Raw genomic sequence first — 25,104 nt, forward strand, 5'->3', positions numbered from 1 at the left:
ATCTCTTTCAGAATTTTCCACAGTTTATTGTGATCCACACAGTCAAAGGCTTTGGCATAGTCAATAAAGCAGAAATAGATGCTTTTCTGGAACTCTCTTGCTTTTTCCATGATCCAGCGGATGTTGGCAATTTGATCTCTGGTTCCTCTGCCTTTTCTAAAACCAGCTTGAACATCAGGAAGTTCACGGTTCACATATTGCTGAAGCCTGGCTTGGAGAATTTTGAGCATTACTTTACTAGCGTGTGAGATGAGTGCAATTGTGCGGTAGTTTGAGCATTCTTTGGCATTGCCTTTCTTTGGGATTGGAATGAAAACTGACCTTTTCCAGTCCTGTGGCCACTGTTGAGTTTTCCAAATTTGCTGGCATATTGAGTGCAGCACTTTCACAGCATCATCTTCCAGGATTTGAAATAGCTCAACTGGAATTCCATCACCTCCACTAGCTTTCTTCATAGTGATGCTTTCTAAGGCCCACTTGACTTCACATTCCAGGATGTCTGGCTCTAGGTGAGTGATCACACCCTCTTGATTATCTGGGTCGTGAAGATCTTTTTTGTACAGTTCTCCTGTGTATTTTTGCCGCCTCTTCTTAATGTCTTCTGCTTCTGTTAGGTCCCTACCTTTTCTGTCCTTAATCGAGCCCATCTTTGCATGAAATATTCCCTTGGTATCTCTAATTTTCTTGAAGAGATCTCTAGTCTTTCCCATTCTATTGTTTTCCTCTATTTCTTTGCACTGATCACTGAGGAAGGCTTTCTTATCTCTTCTTGCTATTCTTTGGAACTCTGCATTCAGATGTTTATATCTTTCCTTTTCTCCTTTGCTTTTCACTTCTCTTCTTTTCACAGCTATTTGTAAGGCCTCCTCAGACAGCCATTTGGCTTTTTTGCATTTCTTTTCCATGGGGATGGTCTTGATCCCTGTCTCCTGTACAATGTCATGAACCTCCGTCCATAGTTCATCAGGCACTCTATCCATCAGATCTAGTCCCTTAAATCTATTTCTCATTTCCACTGTATAATCATGAGGGATTTGATTTAGGTCATACCTGAATGGTCTAGTGGTTTCCCCTACTTTCTTCAATTTAAGTCTGAATTTGGCAATAAGGAGTTCATGATCTGAGCCACAGTCAGCTCCTGGTCTTGTTTTTGCTGACTGTATAAAGCTTCTCCATCTTTGGCTGCAAAGAATATAATCAATCTGATCTCGGTGTTGACCATCTGGTGATGTCCATGTGTAGAGTCTTCTCTTGTGTTGTTGGAAGAGGGTGTTTGCTATGACCAGTGCGTTCTCTTGGCAAAACTCTATTAGCCTTTGCCCTGCTTCATTCCATATTCCAAGGCCAAATTTGCCCATTACTCCAGGTATCTCTTGACTTCCTACTTTTGCATTCCAGTCCCCTATAATGAAAAGGACATCTTTTTTGGGTGTTAGTTCTAAAAGGTCTTGTAGGTCTTCATAGAACCGTTCAACTCAGCTTCTTCAGCGTTACTGGTTGGGGCATAGGCTTGGATCACCGTGATATTGAATGGTTTGCCTTGGAAACAAACAGAGATCATTCTGTCGTTTTTGAGATTGCATCCAAGTACTGCATTTCGGACTCTTTTGTTGACCATGATGGCTACTCCATTTCTTCTAAGGGATTCCTGCCCACAGTAGTAGATATAATGGTCATCTGAGTTAAATTGACCCATTCCAGTCCATTTTAGTTTGCTGATTTCTAGAATGTCAATGTTCACTCTTGCCATCTCCTGTTTGACCACTTCCAATTTGCCTTGATTCATGGGCATTATCTTAGGCACCCAATAAATAAACAAATGAATGTTTGTTTATGCTAAATGCACAGTTGATCAGGAAATCTATTTCAATAACTCACTTGAATCATACCTCATGTTGTTGTTCAGTCCCTCAGTCATGTCCAGTCCTTTGCCACCCCATGGACTGCAGCACGCCAGGCTTCCCTGTACTTCACTCTCTCTCAGAGTTTGCTTAAACTCATGTTTATTGAGTTGATGATGCCAACCAACCATCTCATCCTCTGCCACCCCCTTCTGCTCCTGCCCTCAATCTTCCCAGCATCAGGGTCTTTTCTGTTGAGTCAGCTCTTCACATCAGATGACCAAAGCATTGGAGCTTCAGCTTCAGCATCAGTCCTTCCAATGAATATTCAGGGTTGATTTCCTTTAGGATTGACTGATTGGATTCCCTTGTTGATCAAGGGACCCTCACGAGTCTCGTCCAGCACCACAGTTTGAAAGCATCAATTCTTTGGTGCTCAGCCTTTTTTATGGTCCAACTGTCACATCAATACATGACTACTAGAAAAACCATAGCTTTGACTATACAAACCTCATGAGCTGTCCATTTGTTTCAGATGTCATTAATTCAGACAATTTACAGACCTCTTCTACTCTTTTGAGTGTTTAAACTGATCTGTTCTTGTATTTTCAGGGCCAAGTTCTTTAGGTAACATTGTAGAAGAGGTGACTCATCCTTGTAACCCAAACCCTTGCCCTGCTAATGAGCTCTGTGAGGTAAACCGGAAAGGGTGTCCATCTGGTGATCCCTGCCTTCCATACTCTTGTGTTCAGGGTAAGAAGTGGGGTGGGGTGTGGGATGGGCAAGGGTATGTGCTGCTGTTGTTTCTTTATAGTAGTTATCTTTGGAATAAGATTATTTTCTAAATTATGTTTTTCAAATAAACATATATTCTTTATGTAAGCAGAGGAAGACAAAAAAATAATTTTCAGTAGTCATTTAGATTGTAAACTTATTTCACTTTCAAAACCAGATTCTCATAATGAGTCATAAGGTTCTTGACAACCAAAGGAAAAAAGAACCTTGGGCTAGTTTTTAAACATGGGAAGTAAAAAGGAAAAAAAATATTAAATAAGCATATCTCAAAGGGCCACTTATAATATTTGTATAATACTACATAAGCTATAGCATCATAATAAATCTTGTTAAAATTGAAAATAAACGGGTTTTCCCTAAGTCCAATCAAGTAGTCACTTTTCTTTGAATTTAAGATGTGTCTTTATTCCATCACTAAAAGTTTTCTGACCAGATTATTCTAAAATTACTCTCAGTTGCCATGTTACATTTAAAAAAAATCTGTGATTTTAAAATATATTTGATAAGCCTTAAAAAATTTTAAGAACTACTTATCTTACAGCATTTTTGTAAGAACTGTTTCTAACTTTGGGGTATGTGTCCTTTAATCACCACCACTTCACAGACTGAACGTGGAATTTTTGTTTGTTTGTGGCCAGTTGAACCAAAGCAATTCCCTATTTTAGTGAAAGTTCTATTACATAATCTTTAGTGGCCACACAATATCTATAAAACTTATGTGAAGTGTATCTGATATCAGAAGACAATATCAGGGAACAGTACCAGCTCTCTCAGCTCATTTTTGTCCCTACAGGCTGCAAATTGGGAGAAGCATCTGATTTTATTGTCCGTCAAGGGACACTGATCCAGGTGCCATCATCTGCAGGGGAAGTTGGTTGTTATAAAATTTGCTCATGTGGGCAAAGTGGACTCTTAGAAAACTGTATAGAGATGCACTGTATAGACCTTCAGAAGTCTTGTATTGTTGGAGGAAAAAGAAAAAGTGAGTCTTGAACTGTTTTTGTTTTTTGTTTTGTTTTGTTTTTAACACAAGATTAGTTGTATTAACTTGGTAGGGAGAACATTGGATGGGTTCTCACCAGAGAGTAAAAGTCTAAAAATCAGATATTCTAGGGAAGTATTTTTCAAACTCTATGGAACACAAGGACTTCTAAGGAACCCTCTTAGAAGCCTCATCAAGAAGGGACTACTAACAGCTGATAGTAACTAACACTTACTGAACTCTTTACTGTGTGCTAATGCTGTGCTAAGTCTTGGCCTGTGTTATCTCATTAAATCCTCCCCCTTGTTTGATATGGGTACTAGTAAGGAAGCTGATGCTTAGAGAGGTCACCCAGCTAGTAAATGACCAAAGCAGAATTCAGTCCTAGGCCTATTTGACAACAAAGCCCTTGCTCTCCATAGGCAAGGACACAGATCTGGTCCTTCATACCCCTTTCTCAACAGTCTGTCTCTGCTTTGCCCCTTTCCCATAAGTAAAACCCAGAGGTTGACATCATGGAAACCAAAGGGATGGGAACCACACTGTTGGTTAGGGGATGGGAGAGAGCACATTAAGAGTACCTCCCCGTTTGATCACCTTCTCTAAAAGTCTGAGGATCTTGCTTTCTCATTGCTTCCTTAAACCATCTTTTGCTTATAGCCCTTAGTAACTCTTCATATTAATATGCTATATAAGTCACTTCAGTCGTGTCCGACTCTGTGCGACCCCATATATGGCAGCCCACCAGGCTCCCCTGTCCCTGGGATTCTCCAGGCAAAAACACTGGAGTGGGTTGCCATTTCCTTCTCCAGTGCATGAAAGTGAAAAGTGAGAGTGAAGTCACTCAGTTGTGTCCAACTCTTAGCGACCCCATGGATTGCAGCCTAACAGGCTCCTCCGTCCATGGGATTTTCCAAGCAAGAGTATTGGAGTGGGGTGCCATTGCCTTCTCCGTTCATATCAATATATAACCTCAAAAACTGTGAAAAAAAAAAACCACTTTTGAGAATGTGCTCCCCACCCCACCTGCTCATTCTGCTACCTCTACATCCATCCCCCTACCCATCAACTAGAGTAGCTCAGCTTTTATATGCCTCTTGTTTTACTCTTCTGTGTGATATCTTACTTTAAGAAGAGTACTTTTGACTAAAAAGAGCTTGCAAATTTCTGCTTAGACCAGCATTTAGGTATTCATTGCTTAGTCCATATTCTAATTAGCTAAAATGTAACATAGGTACCTTGAATCACAGAAAACATCGGAAGATAAACTCATTCTTTCCATAAACTTTCACTGAGTAAATACCTTTTCTGTACAAAAGAACCTGGGATGAGGAATTGAAGTCATGCTTTACATGATAAGATAGGAGAGAATTTGGAGCAGTCTAGTGAGATGAGCATATTAGGAGTTTGGAGGGGATATGGTGGGAAGTCAATATGAAAATACCAGTATTACAAGTTTAATTCCCTAGTTTATATATTCAGAAGTCATCTTCCAAAAATTTCTATTTTAAAACTTTTTTAACTATGTAATTTTAAATTTGTGATTTATTTATAAATTCATGACACAGATTAGCATTTTATTTCTCTTTCTCTCAGGTCATGGAACTTCCTTTAATGTCGACTGCAATATCTGTTCTTGTTTTGCTGGCAATTTGGTGTGTTCTACCCGCCTGTGTCTCAGTGAGCACAGCTCAGAAGATGACCGTCGTACCTTCACAGGTAACCGTGGTCATCCAGCAGCTTTCCTCATCCTCTGCACCCATTCTCCCTTGAAGGCAGCATCTCATTAACTGCAAATGTGCACAGTAAAGTAAATACATAACCTGAGAGCAAGGTACTTTGCTCTCTGGATCGCTTTCTCCTCTATTAATTGAAGGCATTAAAGTAAGTGGTTTCTTAAGGTCCTTTTGGAATTCCATAAGTCAAAAAGAACAGGGCCAGTGATTGGTATAGTTTTTGTTACATGGAGTTTTTCTACCTGCTGAAATACCCATTTACCCCTACCATTATAGTCCAAAGTTTCCATGTATTTTGTAAATTTGTTTCTGTGTTTGTTTTCTTTAACCATGTTCTTCCTTGTCCTACCTTGGCTTGCTGGATTCATATAGGCAGGGACCCCTATAAACAAAGCTACTGGAAGAAAAAGTAAAGAATATTTCTCCCAATCTAGATATAAAATCTAGAACTTAGATATGTCAAGTCTGGGAGTTTTCTGGAATGTTGAAGGGTGATAACAATAGCAAGACAAAGACAGAGGTTGTAAACACCTTACATAGATTCCTTCCATTCATATCTCCTTAGGGAGGGGGGAAAACAGGAAAGTAACTTGGGAAATTATTGTAATTTTGAAACTTAATTTTTATGAACAGTCAATCAAGAATATTACTTTCTTGACTTTCCTAGGCTTTATGCTGCTGGTATTATGCTCACATCAGCCACAGTAAGTGACAAGGTTAGTGAGATGAGATGCTCTTTTCTTGAGAAGAAACTCCAGTTGTCAACAGCAACAGCATAGTTGCCAGTATTCGCTGGTATCTACTTTTTTCCCAAATCTGGTTCTGGGCAAAGAGGAGTTAGGTAGTTGCCCTTAAACCATTTCTTGCCATTGCAGCAGCAGCTTGACTCTGAGTTGGTATTACAGAACAGAATAGGGTTTACCAACCTTGTATCTCCAGCACATTGGAAATAAAAGGGAGATCAGAAACAAGACGTGAACGCAGACTGATGGGGAAGTAGAGGCAGGACCAGCTCCATCCCATCCTCTATCCACCCTAATGAGTACCAGGGTTTGCTACTTTATTGTCTTGTTGTTGTTGTCCTTTATTTTTATCCTTTATCTGCTGTGCTCTGATGAGGACAATTCATTCTGCCTAGAGAAACAGAAAAATGATGTGGGATGAGAAATGAGCTAAAGATTTACAAGGAAGACTTTTACTTATTTACTTACATCACAATGTTTTTAGAAGTTGAAGTTTACAACTAGCAGGACCCTTTTTCCCTGTAGTGTGTAGCCCTTCATGTCCTGGGATAAGTTACATTAATGACTATTTAATGGGATTTCCCTGGTAGTCCAGTGGTTAGGACTCCACACTTTCACTGTCAAGGGCCTGGGTTCTATCCCTGGTCAAGGAACTAAAATGCCATAAGGCATGTGGCACAGACAAAAAAAAAGAGTATTTAGCTAGTAGACTCTAAGGAGATTTTACTGGCCACAAAGTATACACATCTGGGTGACTCAGATAGGGCCACAGTCTACACAGGACTCAGAAGGAGATGTTCATAAAAATTCTTAAGTTTTAAGTTACAATAACTTCCCAAGTTACTAACTTCTTGTTCTTCCTCCTCCCTAAGGAGGTGGAAAGAACCTATGTGAGGCATTTACGACCTTCATTCTTTGTCTTGTTTTTTGGTATTATCCTTGAACATTCTGGAAATCCCCTAAACCAGAATCAAACATCTAAATTCCAGATTCTATATATCAAATTGGGAGAAACATTCTTTATCTTTTAGTTTGCAAGGATATCTACCCCTGGGATCAAGATCTGGAAACCCTCAGTTAGCGGGCAATAAATGGAACAAAGGAAAGTCATTGTGCAGACAAATGGCTTTTCAGAACCTTGCCACCTTTAAAAACACTGAGATGGGAGGATATGCCCCCTTCCATACAGCTCCCCATCCTCCCCCCACCCCCCTGACCTAATGTTAAATTCTGTTTTAACCTGAGACCTCTGGCTGCTTGTCAGTGGTTTACCTTAATTAGGAAACAGAGGAAGGGGCCATACAAGAGCAGTTGCTGAGGTGCTGTCCCCCTCCAGGTCTGCCCTGCAACTGTGCAGATCAGTTTGTCCCCGTTTGTGGGCAGAATGGACGCACTTACCCCAGCGCCTGCATTGCTCGCTGTGTGGGCCTCCAGGACCATCAGTTTGAGTTTGGATCATGCATCTCAAAGGATCCATGTGCTCCTAATCCCTGCCCAAAAAACCAAAGGTAAGTCAAATGCCTCCTTGTCTTTTTCAACTGAAGGTCACCACTTATTCTATACCAGACAGTAAAAATACAAAGATGAATTAAGATGCTCTCTCCCCTGAGAAGTTAGAGTCTCGAGGGAAAGATCCAGGTAAAGCTGCTTGGTAATATGCTGTGATTGGGGGCCCAGAGGTCAAGCAGTTGACACAGCCTGGAGGAACCTGGGAAAGCCTCTAGAGCATGTGGTAGTTAGCTGGGAAAACGAGGAGACTGCCAGCAAGGTTTACGGTAGAGGAGAAGTGGTGTTCATGAAGGCAGAGAGAGTAACCAGAGCAAATATCTTGGCTGCTAATGAGAGAGCATGGTGTATGCCGGAAGCTAGACCAGTTCTGTAAGACAGAAACAAAGTGTGAGGCAAGGAGAAGCGGCAGCTAAGACAAGAGAAATGGATGCATTCTTATTATTAGTTACTGATGCCTGGTAGTAATAGAAAATAGTCTACTTAAAACCTGCCTCCACTGTACGGATCGAACATGAGAAATCTCTGGAAGTGCACTTTCAGTATTTTATGAAGATATGTGTTTAGGGACTCCTCTCTCTGTGGTTTCCTCAGGAGCTCAGAGTGCAGTTGACATCACCTTAATGATGGATTTCTGCTTGTGGTCGCAGGTGAAGGGTACTGCTGATTCTCTTAGGTTTCAAGCTTCTGGAATTGAAGTTTTCACTGACTGCCTCAGAGAGCTGAGTAAGACACGTCCCAGCACCACAGTCCTTGCCTTTTGAAGGTTTTGTGGAGAATAAGCAATTGCTTCTCCATCCTGAAAACCTTGGTGCAGTATGAAGGGAGAGAAGGAAAATTTTCTCTTGTGTTAAATTTATTTTAACAAATTTAAATTATCTTTTACCAAAGAGAATTGGTCCCTGTCTAACAAAGTTTACATCATGAAAACTAAGCCCAAAGGGTTGTTCTGCAAAGAAGATAGGGTGTTATGCATAAGAAAACATGATAAAGAAATAAGTCAAAAGGATAATATAGTTGTGTCGGGACATAGAATTGAGAGTTGTTTTGGTATCTGTTTATCTGTTTGCTTCCTTCTGTTTGGTAACCTTTCTGAATAAGATTGACTTGCTTTTATAATAAAACCACAAATCTCAAAAATGGGAAGGCCTGGCTGGGTATAATACAAAATCAATATAAAAGAACAGTTTGAAAAATACAACTACATGAAAATGAAGTTTTTCTGCATGGTAACAAATGACAAACTAAGAGAAATCTTAAGAGAAAGGGATTTCAGTACAATCTCTGATAATATAAAGAACCCCTACAAATCAATATGAAAAAGATGAACAACTTAATATATTAATAAAAATAGGCAAAGATCTATAACCAGTGGAAAATGGACCAAGGATATAAACATAGGAAAAGAAATATAAATGCTTCTTAAACACTTAAAAAGATGCTTTTATTACTTGGGGGGAGCAACTCTAGCTACTGTATACAAACCCCCAAATATCAGTAGTTCTACACAGTGGAAGTTCAAATACAGTCCATTTGGGTGGTCAGCAGGTGGCTTTCCACATGTGATTCAGAAACAGGATCTTTCCATCTAGCAACTCAGCCAGCTCCTACAGCCTCTAGTCCTCCTCTGTCAGGCAAATAAGAGAAGGGACATGATGGAGGTTGCTCCTGAAAAGCTTTTATAGGTCAAGTTAAAATTCATCTCTACTTCTAGCCACATTCCATAAGTTCTAGAATAAGTCTAGAACTTACTCATTTGGCCAACACTTCCAGGGAGGCTGGGAAATATAATCTAGATGTATGCCCAGGAAGAAATTAAATGAATTTGATGAATGAGCTTTAGCCAATCTACTACAATGCTTAACCTCTCTCATATTAAGAGAAATATAAATTAAAACTACAGTTGTGTGCCATTTTCCATCTACCAGATTGGTAAAGATAAAAAAGTTTGATAACAAAACACAGAGAAATAGGCACTCCCATACAAGAGAGGATTGGGGCAAAGATTGGTACCTCCTCTATGGAGGGCAGTTTGGCCAAGTATATCAAAATTTTAAGTGCACATGCTCTTTGAATCAGCATGTATAAATGCTTGTTCTTATATAAAATCTCTCTGGAAGAATAAATAAGAAGTTGGTAATAAGATTACCTCCAGGGAAGGTGGCTGGGATACAAAGAATAGGCAGGAGACTTACTTTTCATTACATACAATTTTGTCTTTTCATTTTCTCCATGGGCTTCTATTATCTGTTCAAAAAATAGTTGTTTAAAAAATAGAAATTTGAAAATAAATGAAGCTCTATGCATTCATCAGGTATCTCCTGTTGTACTGATCTTTCTAAACACTAAGACACAGTAGTCAACAAGACCAAGTCCCTGCCCTGATAGTGTTTATTGTAATTTGTTGCCCCCTCCCTGATTCTCAGCCTTTCCTGTTGATCCTCTTATTTCTGTGTATTCAAATTAGTAATGTTTTTCCTTCCAAAGTTACCAAATTTCTTGTGATATTCTTTGTCCTCATTCCTTCATGTTAATAGATAGTGAAGTTCTAAATAGTCTTCTTTTTCATTTCTCTTCAAATGTCTTAAATTTCTATAAAATTGTAACTTAATGCATTCCAATTTCTTTCATCTAGTTTTCTTGAGATAGACTTGACATGTGGCCCTGTATAAGTTTAAGGTGTACAGCACAATGATTTGATTTACATGCATCATGAAATAACTACCATAGTAAGTTTAGTGAACATCTATCATCTTGAAGAAATTGAAAAAAAATTTCTTCTTGTTGCTAAGAGCTCTTGGGATTTAGTCTCTTAATAACTTCCATATATAACTCTCAGCAGTGTTAATTATATTTATCATGTTATACATTACATCACTATGTTATAACTAGAAGTTTGTTATCTTTTGACTCAGTTCAGTTCAGTTCAGTCACTCAGTCATGTCCGACTCTTTGCCACCCCATGGACTGCCAACACGCCAGGCTTCCCTGTCCGTTCGTCACCAACTCCCAGAGCTTGCTCAAACTCATGTCCATTGAGTCGGTGATGCCATGCAACCATCTCATCCTCTGTCGTCCCCTTCTCCTCCTGTCTTAAATCTTTCCCTACATCAGGGTCTTTTCCAATGAGTCATTTCATCACATCAGTTATTTCAATGAATATTAAGGACTGATTTCCTTTAGGATTGACTGGTTGGATCTCCTTGCAGTCCAAGGGACTCTCAAGAGTCTCCTCCAACACCACAGTTCAAAAGCATCAATTCTTCAGCACTTAGCTTTCTTTATGGTCCAAATTCCACATCCCATACATGACTACTGGAAAAACCATAGCTTTGATTAGATGGACTTTTGTTGGCAAAGTAATATCTCTGTTTAATATGCTGTGGTTGGTCATAGCTTTTCTTCCAAGGAGCAAGCATCTTTTAATTTCATGGCTGCAGTCACCATCTGCAGTGATTTTGGAGCCAAAAAAATAAAGTCTCTCACTGTTTCCATTGTTTCCCCATCTATTTGCCATGAAGTGATGGGGCCAGTTGCCATGATCTTTGTTTTTTGAATGTTGAGTTTTAAGCCAACTTTTTCCACTCCTCTTTCACTTTTGTCAAGAGGCTCTTTAGTTCCTCTTTACTTTCTTCCCTAAGGGTGATTTCATCTGTATATCCAAGGTTATTAGTATTTCTCCCTGCAGTCTTGATTCCAGATTGTGCTTCATCCAGTCCGGCATTTCACATGATGTACTCTGCATTTAAGTTAAATACGCAGGGTGACAATATACAGCCTTGACGTATTCCTTTCCCAATTTGGAACCAGTCTGATGTTTCATGTCTGGTTCTGACTACCTTCATCTAAGTCTCCCTCCCCTGACCTTTTGCCTCTGGCAACCACATATCTGATCTTTTCCTATGAGTTTGTCTGTTTTAAAGTATAATTGACCTACAACTCTGTGTTAGTTCCTGGTATAAACATAGTGATTCAGTATTTCTATACATTTTGAAGTAAGTTTAGTTACTATCTTTCATCATATAAAGATATTACATAATTATCAACTCTGTTCTCCATACTGTACATTTCATACCTATGATTCATTTATTGTGCAACTGGAATTTTGTACCTCTTGGTCTTCCACACCAATTTCTGTCCTCTCCCCACTTTCCTCCCCTCTGGCAATCACCTGTTTGTTCTCTGTACCTACACATAGATACAGATACACATAGATACAGTCCTTTACTATGTTTGTTCATTTGTTTCATTTTTTACAGTCCAAATATAACTGAAATCTGTCTTTCTCTTTCTGTCTTATTTCATGTTAGCATAGCGCTCTCTAGGTCCATCCATGTTGTAACAAGATTTCATTCTTTTCTATAACTGAGTAATATTCCATCCTGTGTGTTCAAATGGGTGGCATACATCACATGCACACAGAAGGGTTTCCTTTTCTCCACCTCTTCATCAAGACTTATTTGTTGTCTTTTAGATAATAGTCATTCTGACAGGTATGAGGTGATATCTCATTGTGATTCTGATTTGCATTTCCCTGGTTACTAAGGATGTTGAGCATCTTTTCCTGTGCCTTTTAGCCATCTGTATGTCTTCTTTGGGAAAATGTCTCTTCACATCCTCTGCTCATTGTTTGATTGGGTTGTTTAGGGTTAGGGTTTTTTTTTGTTTATTTGTTTGCTTGTTTGTTTTGATATTGAGTTCTTTGAGTTCTTTGCATATTTAGAATATTAACCCCTTATCACATATATCTTTTGCAAATATATTCGCCCATTCAGTAGGCAGCCTTTTCATTTTGTTGATGGTTTTCTCTGCTGTGCAAAAGCTTTACGTTTGTTTATATTTGCTCTTGTTTCCCTTGCCTGAGGAGACATACCTAAAAAATATTACTAAGACTAATGTCAGGGAGCATACTGCCTGTGTTTTCTTCTAGAAGTTTTATGGTTTCAGGTTTTACATTTAAGTCATCAATCCATTTTGAATTTATATTTGTGTATGGTGTGAGATGATGCTAAAGGTGAAACTCCAGTACTTTGGCCACCTCATGTGAAGAGTTGACTCATTGGAAAAGACTCTGATGCTGGGAGGGATTGGGGGCAGGAGGACAAGGGGACGACAGAGGATGAGATGGTTGGATGGCATCACCGACTCAATGGACATGAGTTTGGGTGAACTCCGGGAGTTGGTGAAGGACAGGGAGGCCTGATGTGCTGCGATTCATGGGGTTGCAAAGAGTCAGACATGACTGAGTGACTGAACTGAACTGAACTGAACTGATGGGGTGAGAAAGTGGTCCAGTTTGGTTCTTTTACATGTAGTTGTCCAGTTTTCCCAACACAATTTATTGAGCAGACTATCTCTTACCTATTGTATATTCTTGCCTCCTTTGTCATAGATTATTTGCCCATATAAATGTGGGTTTATTTCTGGACTCTCTGTTTTGTTCATTGATCTATGTGTCTGTTTTTGTGCTAGTACCATATGGTTTGATGGCTATAGCTATGTAGTATAGTCTAAAATCAGGGAGGGCTCTGTTCTTTCTCAAGATTGTTTTGGCTATTCAGGAACTTTTGTGTTTCCATACAAATTTTATAATTATTTGTTCCAGTTCTATGAAAAATGCTATTTGTATTTGATAGGGAGTGCATTGGATCTATAGACTACCTTGGGTAACTGTCATTTTTAACAATAGTTCTTCTAATCCATGAGCATAGTATATCCTTCCACCTGTTTGTATTGTCTTCAGTTTATTTTATCAGTGTCTTATAGTTTTCCTTAGTTATTTGTGCTTGTAAATTTATAGTGTCTTATAAACTATCAGTGTCTTATAATTTTCCTTAGTTATTTGTGCTTGTAAATTGGATTGTTTTCTTAATTTGTCTTTACATACATCCTGATTTTAAATCTCATCAGAAAAGGTAGCCATAGGTGGTAGTAGTGATGGTGGTGGTAATTTCGTGTAAAAAGAAGTAATTTCCTTTGAAATTATGTGATGTTAGCTAATATATTCTTCTCCTTTTATGTTATAGGTAAATATTTGTGTATCCTATTATTTTATTTTTTTTATCCTATTATTTTAAATACCCAGTAAAAGTTAAACATTTTCTTAGGTCTTGTCTTCTTATAGAAAATTATAAATACCCTTTATAGAAATGAGAGAGGCAAAATAGTCTAAAAAAGAAAAGAACCATCCTCCCTAACCCCTCTGAAGTTCAGAGATTGAGAACGAAGCCAGATCCAGGTATTACTAGGAAAACCCAGCTTCATGGTATGGCATTCTCTCAGTGATTCACAACCAGCCAGCATCAGGTCCTCAGCCTTATAAACACAGAAGCCTGAAATTTTCAGTGCATGCTGTGAAGTGTTCTCTTAAGATAGACTCATATTAGCCAAGCTGATAATTAAGTCCCTGAAAAATGCCTCATTTATTATTGATAAGAACGCCTCCAGCATTGGACCCTGACCTGTCTGGTGGTCTCGTATCATGCCTCTTCCACCCTGAGCACCCTTCGCTTCTGCCCTCAGGGCCCCCTGCCCTCTCCCCCAGCACCACAGGGTCTGGGGCATCACACGCTTGCTCTGCTACTCCCTCTGACTGGCAGGCCTTCATCCTCCAGGCTCCACCTCCTCCATGCGCTTTCTCCAGGCTCCCCAGTCAGAATGACTCATTCTCATGAGCATTTGGCATGTGGTTTTCTGCCTGAGGGCCTGCTTTACATGCATGCTCGACTCCCCAGTCTCCATAAGCTCTCAGGCACAGGGACTGTTTCTGACTGCGCTCTTACTTTCTTGTCAGCCTCCTGTGCCCCACCACTGCCTGCCAGCCCCACTGTAGTCTCTTACAACATTGATTCATGGTGCTGCATTTGTGTTTTTCAGATGCATACCCAAACCACAAGTCTGCCTGACGACATTTGATAAATTTGGATGTAGCCAATATGCGTGTTTGCCAAGACAGCTCACCTGTGACCAGGTCCGAGATCCTGTTTGTGATACAAACCACATGGAGCACAGCAATCTCTGCACTTTGTACCAGAGAGGGAAAAGCCTCTTATACAAAGGCCCGTGCCAGGTACCACTGTTGGCCTGACAAGCCCAAGTACACTGAGCATCAAATCAGCTTATGATCTTTTACATGTAATCAGCAGTGAGACCCCCATTGAGGGTCTTCTGTGAATCCCATCAAATCTAAAGCACTCAGTGCTCTATCAAAAATGAACCATCCGAGGCTGGCTTTTCCTCCTAACACTGGAGGGCCCCCTTGCTCATGACCCTTTGCACCTCTAGTGTACAGAGCAAAAAGAGAGGCTTCTTGACACCAACCACTAGAAAAGAATTTAAAGCCTTGCACCCTTGGCATGAGTCAGCAGCATCTTCACTTCCCCTAGTTCTGTGGGCCCAGAACTGTTTCGTTAGAAAAAAACCGCACAAACAAAAATAATAAAAAAAAGAAAGAAAACAGCCCAGGAAGAATATGAGGGAAAACAACCAAGAAAAGAGTTTTTACCCCACTCTTTCCACTGAAGTTCCACCCAAGGTCCTGAAAACTTCTCTAAAACTTAATGTCTTTTTTTTTGGACATATTTTTTAGATTTATTTAGAATTTTATATTTACTTAGTATAATTTACAAAATTAGGCTTTGTCCTCTATAATTTTTTCTGTATTTATTTTTAATTGAAGGATAATTGCTTTACACTGTTGTATTGGTTTCTGCCATACATCGACATGAATCAGCCATGGGTATACATATGTCCTGTCTCTCTTGAACCTCCCTCTCACCTCCCACCCCTTCCCACCTAATATATATAATTTATTTTATCTTAAAACTTAATGTCTTACATCAGTTTACTTTAGTCTTTGGGGGTTGTGAAATTGGTATTCATGTCAAAAAATAACCTTGAGGACAACCCCACTGAGACCTTCCATACACACCAGTGATCTGTGTGCTGGGCCGTCTGCCTGGAGGAAGCCCAGCCTTGGACCAGCAATCCCTGCCCACAGCCGGCTGACACCTGACATGCTGGCTTCTCATTTCCTGGTTTTCACTGAAGGAAAGTCCCTTCAGCTCATCTCCCTGGGCTTGTTTCCCCTCAGAGCTTATGTTTTAAGTGCACTGATACCTTTACTCTGAATTCCCTCTTGTTGGTCCCTCTTGCTGGCTTCAGGTTTTCTCTTACATGTTCTTCATGGATGCAAAGTCCATCTGCTCTCCTCATCTCTCCTGTCTTCCCTCTCTATCCTATTGTTGTTCAGTCACTAAGTCGTGTCTGACTCTGCAACCCCATGAACCAGTGTGAAATGATAAGGCCTCTGAATTTGCATCAAGATTGGTCTTGTTCTCTTCTAACAGGCTCTTCTGGAATAATGGAAGTCGGGAGGAAGGAAGGCTTTTTATCTCATATCCATTCTCAGAGAATGATCACCCAGGTCCCTGAGAGGCTGAGAAAAGTAGTCTCTTCAAGTCAGTCTTGAGATGGTCCTGTTGCCCCTAACCCCACGCCCTGTTTAGAGTGTCCAAGAATTTATACTGTCTTTTCTCCTTCTTGAAAGTAGGGAGACCTATTCTTGGTTAGGAAAAGTGCCCCATAGAAATTTACAGCTAAGTATGCTTTCTTGCCCTCAGCCTTTTTGCAGGGCCCCGGAGCTTGTCTGTGGGCACAACGGGGAGACCTATAGCAGCGTGTGTGCTGCCTACTCGGACCGGGTAGCTGTCGATTACTATGGGCCCTGCCAGGCTGTCGGGGTCCTCTCCGAGTACAGTTCTGTGGCTGAGTGTGCTGCTGTGAAGTGTCCTTCACTCTCGGCGACTGAGTGCAAACCCATCATCCCACCCGGTAGGCTGGCAGTGCTGGGGATGGGGCAGGGGCGGGATTGGGCAGATTTACTTATCTGTCTTCAGAGAGTGAGTCACTAAAAATAAAGCTGACTTAAGTGTGTTTAAACTTCTCAGAAAGTCTTGACTCCACCTAATGCTGATTGGATGCATTTCTCTGGGCCGACCTTAAAAAGTAGTGGATCTATCTTAGACATCTAGTCTAGTTGTTTTAAAACAATATGGAAAACTTATTTCAGTCTTACCTCAAGCACCAATAGATAAACAGCAATATTTAACTGCTAGAATTATGGTTATTAGTTCAAAGGCATAATGTTTGCCTGTTATAAAGTTAATTAATAAAGAGTTGGACATTAATGAACAATTGAAGTATTTTTGATGAACACAAACATTTTAAATTGAGAAAAACAAGATAGTTGTTGCCTTAGACTGGCCTTAGCATCTAATTTAATTGTTTCGGTTGCATATAATCAAGAAGTCTTGTTTCAAACAGGCTATTATAAGCAGTAACAGTTTTCAAACAGCTTACCTTTCAGTTTCATACTCTTCAGTTAAGCAGAGGTAGCAGAAGAGGCTTTATCCCAAGTCTGCACAGAACAGATTACCTGGAGTCTAACAAGTTCATTCCTCTGTCCAGGAACTCAGCAAATGTTTCTTGAGCATCTACTATGTCCTAGACAAGTGTCTAGATGCTGGGGGCACAGCAGTGAGCTAACATAGCCTCCTTCCTCCTGGAGACCATGGTCTGACATGTTATTATTGTTTTTTTAACAGTTTAAATAACTTTTAAAATTCAGTTTGAATCAAACACCCATGGAATCTCTGAAACACTTGCTCCTGTGTTTTGCTGACAGGAAACACTTGCCTGGGATGACACAGTTCTGAGTAGGGCAGGGTCTAGGCCCCATGTCTCGGGAAAGGCCAGCTCTCCCTGTGCTGTATGAAGCCACAGCTGCCCCGCCTGAGAAGTGGTACAGGAGGAAAGCAGGAATGGAGGAAGGATTTTGGTAAATGTATAGATCATTAGACTCCAGGTTGATCAGGGAACATATCTGAAAGTGCAGTCATCAGGAAGGACTTCGGTAACTTTCCCAGCACAAAAAGAAGGGCTGGAAATTTCACCAACTATTTTGAATTTTCTTTATTTCTAATTCTGAACACAAACAGAATGGTTTCTGTTATACAGGTGCTTGTTGCCCATTATGTGCTGGAATGTTAAGAGTTTTGTTTGACAAAGAAAAACTGGATACTATTTCTAAGGTAAGTTGCTTTATGTGCCATGTACTATTGAAACCTTATTAATAAGCTTGTCAGTAATCATACAGACAGAATGTGTCATCCCTTTCATAGATGAAGAAACTAATTTGCACGGGAACATCTTGCCCAAGGCCGTACAGTAGCTCCCAACCAGGAGGCTTTGAGCTCAGGCCATCTGCCTCCCCGTCCTGTGTTCCTTCCCTGTACAGCCTGGCTGTGCAGTGACCTTACTCTGCAACCAGGTAGCCTGCACTTGCTTAAAAAAGGTCTCCTGCCAGCATAGTGAGCAGAGTGAGGGCTGGAGCCAGAGCCAGGCAGCCAGCAGCTGGTAGACTCCCAGATAGTTTCAAGGTTGCCCGCCCTCAGGTGGTCCCCATTCCTCTGGGGGTATATCCAGAATCGACCATCTTCCCATGATGGTTTTACCCCTTTTCCTTTTTTGTACCATTACTTTTGCTGCTCACTCTTGTGAAGATGAGATTGCAGAAGGGTAGCAACCAACACCTGCCACCACCTAAAAAAATTACACCCATTTCAATGAAAACAACTGTATTTTTACAGGAAGGCTTTAATTATTTCCCCATGGCGTCCAACTCAGAACTTTCCCTTAAAAAGTACTCCTGGTGAGAGTGTTTATGTCAGCCAGAAAACTCAGCAGTCAGAAAAAACCCTACTGGAATGGGTTCTGTGGATATTTAGAATTCATCCAGCAAGGCCCTGCCCCACACTTAGGATTAAAAGAGCCTTCTTGTTTTAAGCAAGGTAACAAGGCAGCTTAGGCAGTAGTAAGGAATTCTTTTTTCAGGTAATAGAATTGTTTTCTCTTTCTAGGTTACAAACAAAAAGCCAATCACAGTTCTGGAAATACTTCAGAAGATCCGCATGCATGTGTCTGTCCCACAGTGTGATGTGTTTGGGTACTTCAGCATTGAGTCAGAAATTGTGATCCTTATCATTCCTGTGGACCATTATCCAAAGGCTTTACAGGTGAGGTCAGCACGTGTCGTGCAGCCATCCTGTCATGCTGAATTGGGCGGGCGGAAGGGAGGAAAGCACGGCAGCTCTGAGGACAGAGCTGCTCCAGGGGAGTGGCTTCCAACAGAATGCAGGGGAGCGGGAGAGGGTGAGGTGCAGGTGCTGTGACTCAGAAGGTGCAGACATGAAAGGTGTCTGCTCATCTTCCAGATGAGGCGCTTGAGGCCCAGGGAGGGCAGGGACAGACACCAGCCACTCAGTGACAAGGCCAGGTGGACTCCAGTCTCCCAAGGGCTGTGCTTCTACTGGGGAGGAGGAGCCCACCAGAACTGATCTGATGGGCCCCGAGTTTTCTTCTTCATAATCTAGAGGTGAAACTCACTCAGGAGGCACAAATTTCAGCATCAACGTAGGGAGGTCCCAGTGACAGGAGTGAATACAGTGGTTTCTAAGCTGCCACAGTGAGGAAGCTCATTCTGTCTCAGCGCTCTCCTCTTCTCCTGATGTGTAGGTGGCCGTGGAGAAGCCAATCCCTGTGACTGTGTTTAAGCGTGAAAAGATAATGTCTAAACGTGAAGAAGGGGTGAACAGGATTGTGGGGAAAGAAAGGGCAGTGGCTTGTGTGGGTCATGGCTTTTTTTTTAATTTGATTTCCATTGATGCTGTTATTATTTGTGTAATAAATTAAGACTTTATTAGAATATTACTTTGCTAAAAAAAAAAAGGATAAAGAGAAGACGTATTCCGTGTGTTGGGATATATGTGGAATTTGTGTGACGACTTTTTCGTGGGTTCTGTGACTTATATTAAAAGGATCTGATTATCCTCTCCCAGATTGAGGCCTGCAATAAGGAAGCAGAGAAGATCGAATCTCTTATCAACTCTGACAGCCCCACTCTGGCGGCCCACGTCCCTCTGTCTGCCCTGGTCATCTCCCAGGTGCAGGTCTCCAGCAGCATGCCCTCAGCTGCCCCCAGGGCCCGGCCTCCCCATCACTCCTGCCTCTTCCTCCTCAGCCTGGGCCTCACCTTCCACAGGGTCTGGAGACACAACTGATGCCCATGAAAACTGCAAAATAGTCCTTGATCTAATTTTCTTACTTTGGAAAAAACATATAGGACTGCTGGTTTGTAGTTGAATAGTGACCAAGGTAAAGCACTTGTCATCTCTAACCTCTGTTCACCATACAGTATTTTTCTTAATTACCAGTATTAGTAAGGGTTTTGCCTTGTTTCTACAAGTGTTACAATATATTCTTCCAAATACTAAGGAAAAGAGGATGTTTCCTTCTGGTGGATCACTGACTGCCTTACAATTTACATTTTGCCCCCACCCAAAACAAATTATATATCATTGATAAATGAGATGATCACTTTTTAGAAAGACGGCTCACTTTAACTATGGACTTCGTATCACAGAAACTTCATTTCAGAGTTCTTTCAGTATTAGGGTGCCCCTAGTGCGTGTGTGTTTGTTTACAGATAATTCCCTACTCTGTCTAGAAGTGACGAGTCACAGTGAAGAGCCACTGTTATTAGAGTATGAGAAAAAGATAAGGCGTCTTTGGAATTCATATAAGTCATCAGGCAAATTTAATTTATAGAAATCTAATTCAGAATCCATTTAATGTGTTAAGTAAGCAAAAGCAGGCTAAGTAAATGGCACTCTCACATGATATATTGTACCTAAGTGATAGTCTCAGTGGTTCTTAAAGTGTGTCTGTGACTTCTGTGAAAGGGAGAAGTTATATTGCATCAAAGCATCTTGTATTATGCATTTTTTATATTAACAGATGAATATCTTTTGGTATCATCCAAGTTAAATGTTGAGTTTTTAAACATTAACCTTTAAACCAATTGCTGCTACTTATGTAATTGCCAAAAAGTGAAATAATTAGTAGTTCATGTAAATAATACATGATTTTTCTATTTTATTATGAAGAAGGTGAATAGCCATATTTGTAAAATGACAATCATGTGTGTTAACCCAGTACTTTCCGTTCATGAAGACACATTTGTTTTTTGTGATATGCACAATGTAGGTAAGTGTTCTGTTTTTCTTTTTTGATACAGATTTATAAAGAAGTGTGGTTTATATATTTAAAAGTGTCAATCTAAGTATTAAAATGTTTGCATGTTGTCTAAGAAATTGAATACTTTGAATGTGTTTCACAGTTTTAAATAAGCTATTCAGTGTAATACTTCTTGTTTATATGCACCTAAACTTAGAATTTACATGAAGTGTTTTTCTCAGTGTTATATATATGTACCCTCTGAAAGATATAGGGTTATGCTTATTATACCAAAATGTTGTTTAAAAGTGGGCACTTAAAGCTTTCAGAATTTCTCAGTGCTGATGTAGCATGTTTGTTGCAATTGCTATAAATCTCTTCAATGCAATATACTGGAAAGCTTTTCTATTTTAATAAAATAATTTTATATGATTATGTGTATTTCTAAGCAAAGCGCACATTTAGAATGAAACCACTGATCACTCTTCAGCGAGCCATGTCCTTTGCTCTGACTAAGAAGTTATGGGAGTGTGATTACTTCAAAAGTGGGAAATCAGAGCAGCTGGGACAGAGCTGGTCAGAACAGACCCTGGCATGTTCTTGGCAGAAGGGTCAAGGACAAAGACCCCGGCTTCTTCAGGACTGAGAGCTCAGGCACTCCAAGACCAGGAGTAGGTTAGGCAGTTCTTCTCCCCGCTGGTTCATCCCGATACTTCAGCCCTATGGTATATCCTAGAACAGAGAGAACTTTGCACTGTGAAGACAGAGGGCCAGCTGATCAGGGCCTGAGAGGTTCTATCAGTCGGCTGAGGCTAAGGCCCCAAACCTCCATCTTGCTCCCGTCACATGTCTGCTCTGCTTTTTCTCATTGTTGTCTTCACTCCAGGACCCATGCAGTGTCCTCACAAAGGGAAGAAGGAGATGAAGGAAACCACAACTGGTGGTTAGGTCTCTGCTCAGAAATGACACTGTCATTTCTGCCTACGGCTAACGTCCAAGCAAGTCACGTGGCCGCCCCTGACTCCAAAAGGTAGCGAGGAACATACCGTCCTCTTGTGTATGTGTGTGTATCTGTGTGTTGCGGGGAAGAAGGGAAGAAGCTGGGGCAGACCATGAGTATTTTGAACAATGAGAGAGTCTACTGCAGAGGCCCTTTCTCATCAGGATAGGGCAATAGCCAGGAATGACTAAATTTCTTATTAAAAAGGCAGTAGAAGTTTTTGGTCTGGGAAGGAAATGAGAAATAAGAGAGGTGCTTGGGTTTGATAGAGGGGGCAATATCAAGGGAAGAAAAGACCTAAAGGTTGGTCCTGCTCCAAGAACAGAATCACAGTCTTGAGAACTCTGACCATAGGTAGTCACAGGCGAAACAAGCCCAGGTCCAGTCAGTTCAGGAGATGGCACTCCTCACTAGCCAGTGGCTGTGGTGAGCACAGCCAGGCTGCCTTGGGGACCAGTTGTTAGTGGCCTCAGAGCAGGACAGAGCCCCTGCTGGTTAGCTCTGTCCAAGTGTATCAGGCTAGTAGAGGCTCTGCGGGAGACAGGGGGCACAGGCGAAAGAGAGACATGTGGGCCCTGCCCTTCTGTAATTCTGCCAGGAGCTAGAGGCAGGGAGGACCTGGAAGTCTGGAGAAAGCGGTTCTGGGGGAGGTGGACAACTTAGCAGATGAGATAACTACGTGAAATGTGGACTCCAGAGAAAGGTTCAGAGGCTCCCATAAGGTCATGGGTAATGAAACTAAGACACTAGGAAAACAGAGGAAATAACCTTCTGTCTGGCCTACGGGAAGTAATTGGGCAGGAGTGGACCCTAAGAGGGTCATAGGCCTGGCCTGGGTCATATGCCCACCTCTGGCAGAGAAGGAAAGTCAGGGGAGCTTCAGCCCCACTTAAACCAGACAGAATGGATTTCTCACAGGAAATGACTCAGTTCCTAGAAGAAGGCTGCTGCTAGATGTGTCCTCTGGGGAGTATACATCTCTCTAACTGGCCGTTAGTCAGTCTGGGAGCACACAACAGTGCCTCACCCTCAGGCCAGGTGCCCACCTGGAACTGTCAAACCATTAGTCACCAGAGCCCAAGGACAGCCAACAGGGTGCTTTGTACGAGAGACCTATTAAACAAAGGAGTTATCCAAAGTGACTGGTAATAAAGTAAATCATCTTCAGAGCAAAAATGGCAATGGAGAGGAGAGACTGTGATGAATGTAAACATTTTTAATCAGGGCAAAAAGAAGTAGGAGAACTTGGGAAGGATTCTTCTTATCTCCTGGAATCCTCACTCCACAACCAGCTCTGTCAGGGGTCTTCCCAAGGGCTCCAGGACAGAGGATCCAGGCTTAAGGCTCGATTGTCACAGGGTGACACTAAATTGTTGGTCTCTCATAAGTCATCATTTACTGTAAACCAGGGACAGCAAATGTGTGTCATTCATGCCACCAGATCCTCATTGGATGTTCATGGTAAAGAGACCACAGTTCCATCATGGTCTCCTGGTGGTGGTGACAAGCCCAGCTTCAGGCACAGCATTCTGAGTAGGAAGAAAGGGCACTAGAGTCATGGTAACTTCTTTGCTGCCATCGTATCTTATGAATAAAAAAATGTTTCTCAGAAATCCCTCAACAGTTGTCCTGGGCATCTCCTTGCCCAGGACTGGGTAGTATTGGCCAACACTAGACAGTTGGCCAAGGGGAGCAGGATGGCCGTAGCTGGTTGGCTAGTCAGAGGCAACACACTGCTGCCCCAACCAATCTGAGGAGCAAGAGGGCAAGAGTAAGTCGGCCAAGGCCGCCAACAGCATTCACCTTAAGATAAAGTCAGTTTGGGGCAGTCTCAACTTGTTAGAGTATAGATATGAAAAGTTTTGTTTAACTACCTCCAGCTGTGATAGGTGTTTCTAACTAGGTGATTGTTCAGTTGCTAAGTTGTATCTGACTCGTTGTGATCCCATGAACTGCATCTAGTTCACTAACAAGGTAGTGAAACCCCATAGTAGCAAGTGTCTGATTTCATAACTTTAGTGCTTTCCTCCAGTTACTTAAACAGCCCTGCTTCATTCCTCAGGCCTCTGACCTGGTTATTTTAAAACGTCCATCCCATATCCAATGCAAAGGCCTCTTCACCTCCTCCAGCCTAGACTAGATGTTTGCTCAAGAATAGGGTGGTTAGAAGGGATGGTCTTTTTGCCACAAACATATGCAAGGCTCACATCTCAGAGTCTGTGAGCTTGTCATAATGTCACTAGTGGCATTAGTCACAGACATTAGGGTGTCTTCAGTACAAATCCTGGAACATTCATTTCTAGTAAGAAAGTTTGCCAACCAAGAGGTGAGTGGTCTTGCCCTCAGCTGTGGTTAGCCTGTACAAAACAGATGTAGGTCACCTAATTGTACAAGGCAGTGTGCCGTGGGAAGTGTGAGGAGTGGGAGAGAAAATCTAATAAGGAGCAGACAGAAGGCTGTGCAGGGCTTCATTAGCCCTGGGTCTGTCCCAGTGGTAGTACAGTGGAGTTAATGACTTGGGAAGGGTTGGTGAGAGGAAGCATAAGGCAGGTCAGGTTTGGAGCCTAGGCTGCCAGGCCGGAATGGCACCCAGAGCTGTTGGCCTTGCCCTCCCAGCTATACTGCCTGGGATAGTTCCCAGGCATAGAACCGTGGCCACCCAGCCTCAGTGACTGGAGAGACCTTCAAGGTCACCCACTGATCTCGTTATCTCATGCTCCCTTCTTCTGTCCTGTGAACATCCTGGACTCTACTGAGGAAACATTAATTGAGCCAGGCTGGGTGCCAGCTTTCCCTGGAACTTGCCCCCTCCTTCAGGGTTCGGCCTGGGTCTGTTTCACCTGCACCTTGGGAAGAAAGTTAAACCTGCCAGCAACACTGATGGCCTTCACACAAAATCCATAGAAGACATTTTATTTTCTTTCATTTGATTGAATGGTTTTCCTTTAACCCTGGCTGGTGGAAGTCAAACCCACACATTCCCACAGAAGGCACTGTATTTCTCAAAGGGACCAGAGGCCTGGTCCTCTCTCCCTTTCTCCCAGCTGCATTGTGAGTTTTGCCAGGCGAGGGAAAGGGAAAGCTGCAGAATCATTCCTAGGGAAATTCCTTTCCCCAGTCCAGCAGACTTTCATTTTGTACACAGAGGGCAGTGGGCCCGGAAAGCAATATAAGCCCGGGGTCACACGGCAAGTCAGATCAGAGCCAAGCCAGAGGCCAGGTCTGGGCTTTCCCTGGCACAAGGCAGCTGGGCAGGATTTGTGCTCCTCAGGGATGGAGCCAACCAAGCAGGAGTGCTCCTTGAAGGTAGACACTGTGTGTGGCCCGAGTGAACTAGGTTCAGTGTCAGATCAGACTGACAAGGCAGGCACCTGGGTGGGGTCTGACAGGTCCAAGGAGCAACAGGGATCATAAAAGTAATGGACAC

At 41.7% G+C, this 25,104-nt stretch overlaps 1 protein-coding gene and 1 long non-coding RNA gene across 4 annotated transcripts in view; one reads left to right on the plus strand and one right to left on the minus strand.

Annotated features, from left to right (window-relative positions):
• The window catches only part of RECK (reversion inducing cysteine rich protein with kazal motifs), an 82,782-nt gene extending 62,232 nt beyond the window's left edge, over window positions 1-20,550 (plus strand). Inside the window, exons 13-21 of one of the 3 annotated variants that reach the window (XM_055578525.1) lie at window positions 2,454-2,594; window positions 3,430-3,618; window positions 5,215-5,337; window positions 7,434-7,605; window positions 14,480-14,672; window positions 16,225-16,435; window positions 17,621-17,694; window positions 18,523-18,678; window positions 19,501-20,550. In XM_055578525.1, coding sequence (XP_055434500.1) covers window positions 2,454-2,594; window positions 3,430-3,618; window positions 5,215-5,337; window positions 7,434-7,605; window positions 14,480-14,672; window positions 16,225-16,435; window positions 17,621-17,694; window positions 18,523-18,678; window positions 19,501-19,722 — 1,481 coding nt within the window. In that variant the 3' untranslated portion in view covers window positions 19,723-20,550. The remainder of the gene's footprint in view (window positions 1-2,453; window positions 2,595-3,429; window positions 3,619-5,214; window positions 5,338-7,433; window positions 7,606-14,479; window positions 14,673-16,224; window positions 16,436-17,620; window positions 17,695-18,522; window positions 18,679-19,500) is intronic. The other 2 variants (XM_055578526.1, XM_055578527.1) reach the window with 2 other exon arrangements.
• Window positions 5,278-9,937, minus strand: LOC129650252 (uncharacterized). Its single transcript, XR_008713690.1, has 4 exons — window positions 9,799-9,937; window positions 7,496-7,587; window positions 6,281-6,488; window positions 5,278-5,408 (listed from the first exon to the last, which is right to left on the minus strand). It is a non-coding gene; the product is annotated as an uncharacterized LOC129650252 (long non-coding RNA).
• Window positions 20,551-25,104: the final 4,554 nt, after the last annotated feature.

The sequence above is a fragment of the Bubalus kerabau genome, chromosome 4 (assembly GCF_029407905.1).
Source record: "Bubalus kerabau isolate K-KA32 ecotype Philippines breed swamp buffalo chromosome 4, PCC_UOA_SB_1v2, whole genome shotgun sequence".
NCBI classification, from domain to species: domain Eukaryota; kingdom Metazoa; phylum Chordata; class Mammalia; order Artiodactyla; family Bovidae; genus Bubalus; species Bubalus kerabau.